We start from the raw sequence: 13,979 nt of genomic DNA, 5'->3' as shown, positions 1-13,979 counted from the left end.
ATATATATATATATTCAAATCTCCATTAGAAACACCCAAAAATGTTATTTGACCTATAAGAGGACATTGGCCTTAGTTGTTCATAGTTAGCACACCTGACACCACCACAAAAACACTAATAAATGAAGGGCGTAGGTGCAATGCAATGCTAATCAGGTGACTGTGCCACAACACCGCATCGAGTATGGACCATTCGGTCTTGTAAACCGAGTCAAAATATGTTTTACTATGTTTCTGTTGATTGCATCAGTCAATATAGAAGAAGCCACAACACCGAGATTTAAAAAATAAAAATAAAAAATCACTTCTATCGTTGCAGTAACAAACTCCAGCATAAGATACAACAGAAAGGCACTATTCTATCTTGGACAAAATAGACCCTAGACGTACAATGCACCCCCCAAAAGAGGAAAAATACTCAACCACAACAATAAAAGAAGCCGGTGAAGCATTACTACTACAGGTTGCTCAATTGCAGGCATGAGACCTACTAGTTAGAGTCAAAGCCGATTCTAGCTATTGCTAACAAAAAAATGAATTCTATGCAATGAAACTCTCCTTGTCACCCAGAAAGGAATCATAAGAACTTGATTGCATCTGAAACATTACAGGAAAAAATAAATGGAACAACTACTTCTACTCAAACTCTAAGCCACAAAACTGCAGGACAAATATCCTCAAAGTACCATTGCAACCTTCTCCTTGGGAAACATACAAAGAAGGATGGGCGATCAGGGGCTCATAGTGATCAGCTCCAGCGCCACACCAACCTGCAAGTAAAACTGCAATGCTTAGCCAAACAAAAAGATAAAAAGGAATGAACGATGGTTGTGCAGTTGAACCCGAAGGATTCATGGGAGATTGAGATTCATAAATGATTGAACGAGAATCAATCACTACACAAACGCTTGTACATAGGCAACAATGGAGTGTAACACAATGAGATAGCTCCATTACCTGTTCCTTTCATGAAAAGGAAAAAGGGAGGTTCACAAATTTGACTCCTAGGGCGATGTGGGAGGAAGAAAACACAATTTTCTTCGTCAACCATTGCATCTGCTCCATGTGCTTGCACCTGCATGAAATTAATTAATACAAGGACACTTAAGGAGAACCAAATGCACATGCATAGAGCAGATTTAAAATAGAAATGAGTTTGCCTAGATGACCAACACCAGATACTCAAAATGAGATGTTAATAAGATAAACTGAACCAAACACACCCTTTTACATGCTATCAATGTCTATTATCAAAAGGCAGGGGTTGGTCATCTTTAGCAATGAGAACCATATATATAGAGCAGGTTTAAAATAAAACGCATTCACCTAGATCAAGATGACCTACACCAGATACTCTGATACTCAAGAATACACTTCTGTAAGACAAGTTGAACTAAATACACACTTTTACTTGACATCAATGTCCATTCTCAAAGGCTATCTACGTCTCAAGGCAAGCACCCCTAACAGGTTACTGCTTTTCACAGCAACACTAAAAATCACAATATGAGCCGACACATGAAAACAAGTGCAAGACATTAATAACTACGAAAACTGGTCCATAAACATACTATTAATTTTTTAAAAATTGCAAATATCACATAACAATCAAATCACAAACATAATAAGATTTTCATACTGTTGGAGCTTACAAAGAACAAGATTTCTGATCATACACACGTTTTATACATTCCAAATGCAACATTAAAGATATGAGACATATAATATGAAAACTTAGTATTATCAGATATACCATGTTATAACTATAATGTACAGCTGAAACAGGTCCAAAGCAAGATTTATAATCAATTACCAAATATCAATATCCCAAATTCCAATCATGCAATGAAGCTGTAAGAAAGAAAAATAGAATCAATCTAAGAACCAAATGTTCTCCTTACCACATAAATCTCCCTCTTGAACTCTGTTGCAAGACACTCTATTGCTATATCATCTCCAAAAGCTGCAGCATGACCTTCCCTATTCTCATCTACAGTTAATAAACCCTCCTCAGTATACTGCAAAGTGATGATATCGTATTCATCATCAGATGAACCAGAGATCGACATGTATTTCGCCCAACTCGGACCATCATTCACTGGAACACATCTCTCTTTGTAAATAGACTCCGCCGCCATTTCTCTACAATCAGTAGTTAAAAAAAAAAATCATTACAATAAAGAACACAAGCAAACTACATGCTACCAAATCTTCAAGCAACAACATTCCCACTTCAAGAACAAGAATTTACTCTCTACAACGCAAAAAGGAACCCCAAATGCGACAAATTGATAACAATCCCACTAATTTGTTTTTTGAGACTTAATTTAAAAAAAGTTAAACCTTAAATAATTTATTAAAAAAACAATTTTTACTTGAGAAAAATCTTAAAATTTGAAAATAAAAAAAATATATTTGAGAAAATCTTAACTAAAAAAAAAAAAAAAAAAAAAAAAAAAAAGATCTTTTATTTGAGAATATCTTAAAATTTAAAAATAAAAATAAAACTTTTATTTGGGGAAAAGAAAAAAAAAAAACTTTTACAGTTTACTGCGTTGATTTTTTTTTTTTTTTTTTTTGTTCATCTTGAAAAATGAAAAATCAAAGATTGATAAATGTTAGATTTGATTTCTTATCCAAGAATTGGAACAAGCAGATCCAAGAAATGTTACCCAAACAAACAGATCTAAGACTTGAAAAAAAAAAAAAAAAAAAAAAAAAAAAAAAAAGGAGATCTGTACCTTTGCATGCCGAGTTGAACGAGCTCGTCAATGGCGGAATCCAAAGACATGCGATCTTGTTTGTTAGCCAACAACTTGACCTCCTGAACCACATGGATCCCCACCCGCTTTTCAGATCCGGCGCGTACATGTGCTTTATCGCCTCCTCTATGATCTCCCTCTCCTCCGCCTTCGCCGATCCGAAATCCTCCATGAACCTCCTCACCGTCCGCCTCCTCAGCTCCCGCGCGTCCTCCCCACGCGCCTCGTCCTTCTCCGCCTCCGCCGAGCCCATCGCCTTCTGCGACGCCGTGAACAGGCAGTTCCGTCGGACGAAACCTCTCCTCCGTGCGACAGCCGGAAGACCACCGACGCGGAGGAGCCGCCCTGCGGGTGCTTCCACAGGACGCCCTTCGCGTGCAGCCTCTGCAAGTGGCGGCGCTGCTGGTCCTCCAGGCCGTGGACCGAATCCCATTGGTCCATGAGATCTACGGCCTGGATTGCATCAAGAGCAGCAGTAGTAGGTGGAGGTGGTGGCGGCGATGGCGGCGTTGACTTTTGGTCCTTCCACGGTGACGATGAATTTTGAAATGCCTCTGCAACGGTCGAAGAATCAAAGAGCAATTTCCCCATTTCCCCCAACTTTTTCTTTTAAAAATTTTTTTGCAAAATTTATTTTCTTTTTTAATTATTCTTTCTTTTCTCTTCTTTCTTTTCTTCCTCTTGAATGTGGGGGAGAGAAGCGTTGCAGAGAGGAGAGAGAGAGAGAGAGAGAGAGTAGGGTTAACGGATAGATGTACGAAGCGGGAGAATTAAGCCACGTGGATAAATCATAACGTTTATATGACTATTCTGACCGTGCGTTTATGTGTGAGAGAGAGATGCTCACGTAAGCGTGTGGACCATCACCGGCGAATCATATATGTGTATAATATTGTCCATAACATAAAATAAAATAAAAATACGAATTATACCTTCTTTTGTTGTTTTTGTTGAGTGGAATTATACCTTTCTTTTTAAGTTTGGGTTTTTTGTTATTTTAGTTCATTTTGATTCTATAAATTCATATTTGTTGTCGCTATTAATTTTTACTCCATTTCATTAAAAAAAAAAAAAAAAAGGTTTTTAATTGAGGAGGACAATTAATTGTGACAGCTAATTTTGTGACCAAATTAAACAAAAATGAAATTTGCCTTGCTAAAAATATGACAATTAACCAAACACTCAAGTGTATAATTTGTATTTTTTATTTTATTAAAAAAAGTTTAATAGTAATTCTTAGTACTAAAATTTTTAATTTTATTAGCTAATAGGAGTTATAAACTAACAATAAAAACAACTTTTAAGACCAAAATAAACCTTATAAAATCAAAATATTATATTTTTAATAAACCTAGAGAAGCATACAAGAATTCACACCCCAAAAAAACCTATTTAGATAGCAAATTGTTATGATAGATAAAAAATATATATATTAATAATTAAATATAGAGAAATGTTAACAAGTATCATGTGGTGCTTGTTAAGGTTTTCTTAATATGGGTCCTATGTAATAAAAAATGAGATAAATGAAAAAAAAAATAAAAAAGAAAAAGAGAGAGACATAAAACTACTTATAAAATTGAAAAAATGACATAAAACTGCAAAAAAAGACAAGAAATTTATCAGAAAAAGTCAAAAAAAAAGTTGAAAATTGCTAATAAGACAATAAAATTTACCCTTAAATATAACCAATAAAAACTTGTAAAGTCAAATTATTATAAAAATATTAGAAAAGTAACATTATATTCCCTTTTTGTTGAAAATTGCTAATAAGACAATAAAATTTACCCTTAAGTATAAACCAATAAAAACCTGACAATTCAAATTATTATAAAAATATTAGAAAAGTAACATTATATTCTCTTTTTGTTGAAAATTGCTAATAAGACAATAAAATTTACCGTTCTTTTACAACTCTCGCGCATGTAACAGAATAGATTGCGAATCTACTTTTACAACTCATAACATAGCATGTTAGTGACCAAAAAAAAAAAATAATAATAATGCTAGAATCACATAAAATAATACATGCGTTTTCACATGAGCTCACCTAATACCTTCACTAGTCACTACTTAAAACGTGATAAGTTATAACCCAAAATTACGACATTTTATGTCTTCCTAATATTAATGGACAAGATAATTACGTAAATAGTTGTTGTCCTTGTATTGTTCTTTTTTGCCTAGTATAGTTTTATTTAGTATTTTATTAAATTCCCCACTAGACGCTGGTGTTGGTGTTGGTGTTGGTGTTGGTGATGGCATTGCCAAATGGAAATCCTTGTGCCTCCCAAAAAAGAAAAAGGGTTTGGTGAGAGTCTGTCTGGTCCTCGATAATGTCCTCTCTACAGTACATACAGTAACCAATCAGGTGCTGACAGCTCAGCCCAGACAACATGAGGTTTGTCATGCGTGAGGCTACACTTGGGCAAGAGCCGGCGCTGGTCAAATCTCACGCAACAACAAGTTGACAACCACTATAGTATATTTTATTTAATTATATATTATTATTAATTATTAATTACTGTAACGGTAACACGATTTTTTTAAAACCCAAAAGACGTTAGAATAGTATTTTATTTATTTAATGCTGCAAGGATTCTTTTACCTTTGGGTGAAACGGTTTTAATTTCTTTCTTTTAATTTTTAATTATTATTAATTTTTAAGAGCATAAACAATTAATAAGTAGCTTAAAAAAGAGAGAAGCATAGTCATTTTTGGTGAAAATTTATCCTTACCAAATAATCGTAAATTTCCCCCCTCTTTTTGGTCTTACATGACAATTCTTTCTTAGTTATTATTTTCACAAAAAGTAAAAAAAAAAAAAAAGACATGAAAGTTATCAGAAAAAGTCAAAAAAAAAATTGAAAATTGCTAATAAGACAATAAAATTTACCCTTAAATATAACCAATAAAAACTTGTCAAGTCAAATTATTATAAAAATATTGGAAAAGTAACATTATATTCTCTTTTTGTTGAAAATTGCTAATAAGACAATAAAATTTACCCTTAAGTATAAACCAATAAAAACCTGGCAATTCAAATTATTATAAAAATATTAGAAAAGTAACATTATATTCTCTTTTTGTTGAAAATTGCTAATAAGACAATAAAATTTACCGTTCTTTTACAACTCTTGCGCATGTGAGAGAATAGATTGCGAATCTACTTTTACAACTCATAACATGGCATGTTAGTGACAAAAAAAAAAATAATAATAATAATGCTAGAATCACATAAGATAATATGTGCGTTTTCACATGAGCTCACCTAATACTTTCACTAGTCACAACTTAAAACGTGATAAGTTATAACTCAAAATTACGACATTTTATGTCTTCCTAATATTAATGGACAAGATAATTACGTAAATAGTTGTTGTCCTTGTATTGTTTTTTTTTTGCCTAGTATAGTTTTATTTAGTATTTTATTAAATTCCCCACTAGACGCTGGTGTTGGTGTTGGTGATGGCATTGCCAAATGGAAATCCTTGTGCCTCCCAAAAAAGAAAAAGGGTTTGGTGAGAGTCTGGTCCTCGATAATGTCCTCTCTACAGTACATACAGTAACCAATCAGGTGCTGACAGCTCAGTCCAGACAACATGAGGTTTGTCATGCGTGAGGCTACACTTGGGCAAGAGCCGGCGCTGGTCAAATCTCACGCAACAAGAAGTTGACAACCACTATAGTATATTTTATTAAAGAGAAATGATATGTTTACAACATTTTTATAATATTTCTACAACAAATTCTAAGTGGCAGGTTGTTACTGGTTGTTATTGTTGGGACAAAAAAAGTAATCTTAGTATTAGTTTCAAATTTGAACCAATAATAACTAACCACATGTGATTTGTTGTAAAAATGTTGTAGACGTAGCATCCCTCTTTATTTAATTATATATTATTATTAATTATTAATTACTGTAACGGTAACACGATTTTTTTAAAACCCAAAAGACGTTAGAATAGTATTTTATTTATTTAATGCTGCAAGGATTCTTTTACCTTTGGGTGAAACGGTTTTAATTTCTTTCTTTTAATTTTTAATTATTATTAATTTTTAAGAGCATAAACAATTAATAAGTAGCTTAAAAAAGAGAGAAGCATAGTCATTTTTGGTGAAAATTTATCCTTACCAAATAATCGTAAATTTCCCCCCTCTTTTTGGTCTTACATGACAATTCTTTCTTAGTTATTATTTTCACAAAAAGTAAAATACAAATTACATATTTAAAATTTGAGAGTGTTTAAATTTTATACTCTGAAATTTTATAATTTAAATTTTTTCTCTAAAAATTCTATTTCGTTTGCATCAGCAGCTTCTTCATCCATATTTTCTATTAAATGTCACATAAACTTATCATATCATTTTTAATATGTCATGTCATTTTATTTTTATTTTTATTTTTATTTTTTTAGGCTATAAAAATGGTGTAGCATCAATTTGTTTGAACAAACTAAACAAAGTAACAAGTTTACGTGCTGGAAAATATAAACAATGAACTGTTGATATAAATGAAATAAAACTTCAAATGATAAAATCTAAAAACCCAAAATTTTAAGGATGTGGGTCCATTTAGATATCATTTATTTTGTTGAAAACTAAAAACACTATAACAAAATAATTTTTAAATGTGTGAATAGTACTGTGAAACCCATTTTTAATAAAAGTTTATGTAAAAAAGATGTTTATGGGTCTTGTAAATAGTGCATAGGACCCACTAGAATTACTAAAAAGTGATTTTTCAAAAAAAAAAAAAAAGGGAAAATGTAGACGTTGGAAACACGTGAAACGCGTTATCCAAGCACTATTCGTTTGGATACAGCTAAAAACTGAAAACTGAAAACTGAAAAACACTGTGACAAATAATTTTTAAATCTGTAAATAGTACCGTGAGACCCATTTTTAATGAAAAAGTTACTGAAAAGTAAAATTTGTAGGTCCATAAATAGTAAAATTTGTGTGAAAAAGTCAAATGTTACGGCTACTGTTCAATGAACAGTAAGACGAATTGTTTGATTCAAGAATTCTGAATAATTCTTCTTGATCATTATCATCAATATTTAACATGTTAAAACAGTCAAAACTCTTAATTGATTAACATTATTTTCAATAGGAGGAAAATCAGAATCAGATGGCTACTGTTCAATGAACAGTAGCCACAACAGTAATGAACAGTAAAAAAAGGACTGAAACGCGTAAAAAATAAAAATAAAAAAAATAAGCAAAACGCAACACAGACGCAAAACGTGCCAGCCAAACGATCTCTTAGTTTATAATTTCAAGTTACCCTCTTTTTTTTGGAAAACGTTTCACAAATAAAGAAACATTACCTAAACTCCAAAATATGCATTGATGGCCTTGTGGTTGTGAAAGAAGATGAAAACTAACCGATTGGGAAATCAATACTTTGATAGAAAGATATTAAAGTCCTTTCTTGTGTTTTATATAGTTGCAAATTTAGTTGGATAACAAGAAATACGAATGATGTGGCTCATAATTTATGTAATGTAAATGGCGTTATTTACTCAAAATAAACGGGCTATTAAATATACTTCCGTAGGATGTTTATTGCCTCATCAGTTTTCCACAAAGGCTAGTCCTTAGAAAAGGATCATTGTAATTTTAAGTTTTTCTTAATTAAATTGTCCTACAATTAAAGACAAAAATTACAGGATGGTTTGAAAAATATGAATAAAGAGACAATCACTTCATAAAAATTTTTTGCTAAGCCCCAGGATTAATCTTATGAGTGCAGTTTTGGTTTATATTTTATATATATATATATATATATAATTATTATCAGAAATTGGTTATTCTTAACATATAAGTCTTGCTCATGTCCCTCTTAATCGAAGGATTTGAATGTATAACATAAGATCTACAAAATTTTATATATGTGCTTTAGATATGATTGCAATAGCTCTATTTTTTCTTTTTTAACTAAAGTGGACTTTCTATATCAAAGAACTGTATAATTAGGGTCAATGAAAATGAAGTTGAGATAATAGGATGTCAAAGATGTGATTAATCATTGCAATGTCCAATCCACGATTAATTGATGTCACATTGAAGGTTCATATGCTGTATTGGTGAGCTTCACAATATTTCTACTCAGAAAATTCCATCAGAATGTGATATAATTCTTCAAGCACAGCACAGTAGTTATTATTATGATTTAAAATAAAAATAATCCTATAATCCTTGCAACATGTGGGGGTGGGGGGAATAAGATTAAATATAAGAGAAGAAAAAATTTGAGTCTATCTCTACCAAAAAAAAAATCTCCTTGTTCTTGCTTCACAATCTCCACATGCTTCCTCAGTCGCTTCTTGATGGATTCAACAAGCTTCGGTGGATCGAATGCGCCTTTCACAATCACTCTTGACGTTTCCTTATTTGTTTCCACATTTAGAATTCCTATTATGCAAATTTCAAAGAAAATAGAAATACATTAACTTAATGTTTCACCCCAAAAAAAAAAAAAAAAAAAATCTCAGTTTGGTTTTAGAATTTCACTTAAAAAAGGAACTAAATAGAGAGATTTACTTACCTTTCATTCTCTCTATACATTTCTTGATATCATTTGCACAACCTTCACAATGCATGTACATTTTGAGCACTACAACCTTCACTTGAACCTGTATAAAGAAAAGTAAAAATAAGAGAGAAAGCACACATAACCTATTGACAAATGGAGAACTATAATAGATTTTTGAAAGAGGAAATTTGGTGCAATTGTAATAGACCTCTTGCTTCTTTTCTGGTTCTTTTTTCTTATTTTTATCCTCTGGTTTTAGTTTGGGAGAGATAAGCTCAACATTTCTACTGTATTTCTTCTGAAGTGTTTGTAGGGCTTTTAGTGGATCAGCATTTTTCCCCTTCACAACCACCTTGCGATTTGCACTATCTATCACAACATCTTCCACTCCTAATCATTCATATATGCACAAATTCGATTATCAAAATAAATAAAAGAACAAAAGACACACACACATATGAAGTGAATCATTCAAACATTACCATCAAGTCTTTTCAAGCATCTAGAAACTTTTTGGCAGCATCCTTCACAATGCATGAACACTTTCAACACAATTTCTTTATTGGAATTTCCTGTATTTTTCTCTTCCTTTTTTTCCTCACTTTTCATCTCCTCCTTCTCCACTGGCTGCTTATTTTTTCCCTGGTGAAACACAAGAAATTTCATTGCCATAGAATAAAAGTATTGAATAGTATAGAAATTGACCAAAAGTGAAATGGTTTCCTACCTTTCCCATTGCTTCTCTTCTTAGTTAGATTGTGTTGGTGCCAATTGCCAAGTTTTACATGGAGTGTCTTCAAACGAAATATAAATAATACTCTATAGTACTGCTTTCTCTTTTTCTCCTCTCTGTTTTAGGCAATTCTTACTAATTTGTCAATTAATTGTCTTTCCACAAAGAGAGATTACAAGACAAAATACCATTCACCAAAAATGGACGTCATCACTACAGATATGGAAGCTATCAATTGGTTTTTATAATAATAATTGTTATCAATGAATCATAATAGTTTTCAATGTCTTTTCATTTACCTTTAACCAAATGGGTGAAATACCATAAACATGTCTAGTTGTTTCCTACATATATAATTGATAAAGTTTCCATTAAAATAGGTTGAGTTTAGAGAAACTAATAACAAATTAAGAGCTTTCTCAAAAAAAAAAAAAAAAAGAAGAAGAAAAAAGAAGAAGAGAGATTTACATGCCTTCTTCATAGTTGACAAATGCTTCTAATGATATGAAAATGTGGTAAAATAATTTAAATCTATATATTTGTCGGCAAAACAAGTTCTAAAAATTACAACTTTTCAATCTAGCAACATATAACACTCAATTTAGCAGAAGATAATATTCCCAGCTTAAACAAGAGCCCATGTTCCTTAGGTTAATAATAATTATAAACAATGGATCATAATTTTTTTGATTGATAAGTGGGTCATAATTATTATTGGGAAGGGTCCAATTAACCTTTTCAAAAGACTAGCTTCTTCAAGGTCATTTTTTATTCCACTTTAATAAAATGGTTGAGTGGCATATGAACGCCTCTTTGTTTGCTTAGGTATTGTAATGTTCTCTTCTCAAAAAATAAAAAAATAAATAAATAAAGGTAATGTAATGTTCATGTATGAGTATATGATATCTTGATTGCTTTAATTACTTTAAATGTTAATAAGTTGGCTCTTCCTTCATCAGATTAAAAAAAAAAACCGTTTTAAGTTTTATTTACTTGTTATTAAGTTAATATAAAATCATCTCAATAATCATTCAAACAGTAGTTGTCATCTTCACAGTAGCAAATCATAATATGGACTCAATAGAGTAATATCCAATTGTATATAAATTTACATGAAGGTTTGCCATATTTTTCTTATTCATTTTGTTTTAAATTTCTTTTTTGTAGCAAAATAGTAAAATACATGCTTATATTTAATTATTTTTGGTTCTGAAATCCACAAGGTATGTCCAATAATTAATAGCTAACTTGAACAATTTATTGACAAATTTTTTTATTAATAATTGTACAAATTATCTTATTTATTCTATGATTACTTCTCTTAGTTAAGTTATTTAATCAGTAAGATTATTTTATTGGAATTCCAAAAAATGAATCTTAATCAATTATAATTATAAATTTTGACTTACAAATAAATTATATAAAAATAATAATTACTTTGGACATTTGCCCCAAATACTTCTTTCCTATCACATTTTTATCTCTCTAAATCTTCCATATTCACTTGTTTATTAATATTAATCATGTTCATCATACATTGATAAAAACTCCATATATTATTGTAGACACCTTATTTCGCAACCTTAATTAATTTAACCTTGGAGGTAAAATGGTCATTTCCCACACAAAGAGCACAATCGTAATTAAGCCGTCAAATCTTCGGTCACTCTTCATAAATCTTGAGGTTTTCACAATCACAATGATATGTAATGTGCCTTAATTGGACAATCGGATCGGAAAATATAAGAAAATCAAGTTTCAACGATAAATATGTGTAGGGTTCTGTTTCTTTACGTAAACCCAAAGACAATTAATTTGTAGAGTATGGGTCAAAGAATTAGAATTAGCAAGGGATTAATAACAATGGATCATAACCCTTTCAACTGTGCATTGATCAGTTTGTATACATTGATAGTTTGAAACACTCTATTGTTTTTCTTCTCTCTCTTTTCTCCCCTTCTTCTTCCGGGGTCTCATTGACAGGTGCTCCCCTCTATTATATAGTCACTCTTACTCTCATCTCCATCGTCCACGTGCTCCCCATCCATGAACTTGCTCAAGTACCTGTCACGTCAGGCAGCTTCTTTTCATCTTTGTGTGAGTGGCGGTAGGTTAGGATGCACTGTTCAGAGGTCTTCTCCACATAAATGCGGCCAGAAAAGCTGTTGCAATGCATTGAATACGGTGGCAGCAGCCTTTCCCTCAGATATTTCCTCATCCTTATCGTTCCTGAATATGCTTTGAGCTTATCTTGATTAGGTGGAGTCCTCGGACAATCATTCAGGCTTTTCCCCTACTCAATTAGTCTCCGATATCATATCAGAGCAAAACATCTTCCTCGGACAGGAGATGTCCTCCTCGGACTGGAGATATCCTCCTCGGACAGTGATGATCCTTCACCAAGAGGATTCCACTCCACTCTGGGCCTTGTCTTCTCCGCATCCCTCTTTTCGGATGTGAAACAGTCCTCTCGTGGGCATTCAGCCCATTAACTTGGGCCTGACCCCCTTTTCCCCCACAATAGCCCCTCAAAATTTTATTTTTTCCCACGCAAACGGGAAGAAAGAATAAGATTTTGATTTGATACGTGGGAATGAATGGATAAAAATGAAAATAAAATAAAACAAAAGAAATCAACAGAAGTAAAAAGTCATAAATGCCCCTGTTTACATGCGCGAGATTGTGGAGACGAGCGCCTCATTATTACCGCTGTAAATCTCTCCTTCCCAAAGTAGCGCATCAACTACTTCAGGCGGCTGTGTCTCTTGCATCCAACGGTGGATTATTGATCAAACGGGTAGGGTTTGCCCTCGTAATTCGAGCGAGATGAATGATACCGCTCCATTTGTCCCCATATATAAATCTCTGTAGGCAGTTACTTTTCTTATTTTACACACATTCATAACACTCAGAGCATTCTCAGAGCCTCCGAAGAGTTCCCTTCTTCAAAAGCACTTCACGCCCTCTCGGATTTCTGCGTCTTCTGCCTTCAGGATCCCACCCAAAATTACATTTCGAGTTAGGGAATTCGTTTCACTCGTGCTAGTGTAAGTCTCGGTGCCTCCTGAACCTTTATTTCCTCTTCGGCTACCATTTTCTTCCATCAACACCATCTTCCTCATTGTTTCGTTCATTCTTTTAGAAATGGGTAAATTCCAATATCTCGTCGATAGTCCGGCGTTGATTGAGGAGTTCAAGAGAACCCACCATATCCCACAGGGGGTAAATCTGAGGTATTGCCCCCCGGAGGGACTACTGTTAGACCGACAAGAAGGAGAGGTCATAATTCCTATGATCGCCTTCATTGAAGGGGGAATGACCCTTCCTATGGGTCCCGTGACCCTAAACTACCTCCGTAATCATAGGCTCTCTCCCGATCAGTGCGCGCCCAACACCTTTAAGATTTTAGGGGCCTTTGATGCCGTAGTGTGTGTGTGTGTAATATTTAGCTATATATTTTAATTACAAAAAAAAATATTTTAGTCATTTTATTGGGCAGTAAAATGTATTAAAACAGTCCCATTGTATCATCAAATGCAAAAGATTAAATAGAAAAAAAAAAAAAATAGCCAAATTTTAGCTAACAAAATTAAATTTTAAAAGACAAATTCATTAACTCATTTTTAAAATATACTAAAATCAAAATTAATACTAAAAAAATTATTAATAACATAACATAATTATCTTGACAAATCTCTCATCTTTCTATCTCTCTACCTCTCTCTCTATATCCTTTCCTTTCTTTTCTTCCCTTGATTTTTGATCTTTTGATATAAGTTCAATCATTCATTTTAAGTTGCTTTCAAAAAAATAAAAAATCATTCATTTTAAGTTATATTTTTTCATCTACTTGATTGATAAGGGACAAGAATAAGAGTCTTTTGACTAAATATTGCTAATTCTGAAATATATTTGCGTTATAGGTACTGTTACAAGAGATTG

At 32.5% G+C, this 13,979-nt stretch overlaps 2 protein-coding genes across 2 annotated transcripts; both read right to left on the bottom strand.

Moving 5' to 3' along the window:
- Nucleotides 1-279: 279 nt before the first annotated feature.
- Nucleotides 280-3,532, bottom strand: LOC111993746 (uncharacterized). The gene is given in 7 exon segments (XM_024025576.2): nucleotides 280-701; nucleotides 703-770; nucleotides 958-1,075; nucleotides 1,902-2,142; nucleotides 2,742-2,838; nucleotides 2,841-3,047; nucleotides 3,050-3,532. Coding segments are annotated over 7 exon segments (1,059 nt in total). The 5' UTR covers nucleotides 3,354-3,532; the 3' UTR covers nucleotides 280-677.
- Nucleotides 3,533-8,873: 5,341 nt separating this feature from the next.
- Nucleotides 8,874-13,159, bottom strand: LOC111993748 (heavy metal-associated isoprenylated plant protein 8). Its single transcript, XM_065776721.1, has 6 exons — nucleotides 13,049-13,159; nucleotides 9,787-9,946; nucleotides 9,513-9,694; nucleotides 9,317-9,404; nucleotides 9,037-9,183; nucleotides 8,874-8,908 (listed from the first exon to the last, which is right to left on the bottom strand). The coding sequence occupies exons 1-6, from the start codon at nucleotides 13,157-13,159 to the stop codon at nucleotides 8,874-8,876; spliced, it is 723 nt and encodes a 240-aa protein (XP_065632793.1).
- Between the last annotated feature and the right edge of the window lie 820 nt (nucleotides 13,160-13,979).

This window comes from Quercus suber, unplaced genomic scaffold (assembly GCF_002906115.3).
Source record: "Quercus suber isolate HL8 unplaced genomic scaffold, Cork oak 2.0 scaffold_140, whole genome shotgun sequence".
NCBI classification, from domain to species: domain Eukaryota; kingdom Viridiplantae; phylum Streptophyta; class Magnoliopsida; order Fagales; family Fagaceae; genus Quercus; species Quercus suber.
Note: the sequence above shows the minus strand (reverse complement) of the source record. Positions and strands in the feature narration are given on the sequence as shown.

Coding starts and splice junctions, on each gene's coding strand:
- LOC111993748 (XM_065776721.1), bottom strand. CDS start 13,159: ATGAGGAAGATGGTGTTGATGGAAGAAAATGGTAGCCGAAGAGGAAAT. Junction 9,184..9,316: donor ATGTATAGAGAGAATGAAAG/GTAAGTAAATCT, acceptor TTTGCATAATAG/GAATTCTAAATGTGGAAACA. Junction 8,909..9,036: donor ACAAGGAGATTTTTTTTTTG/GTAGAGATAGAC, acceptor CTGTGCTTGAAG/AATTATATCACATTCTGATG.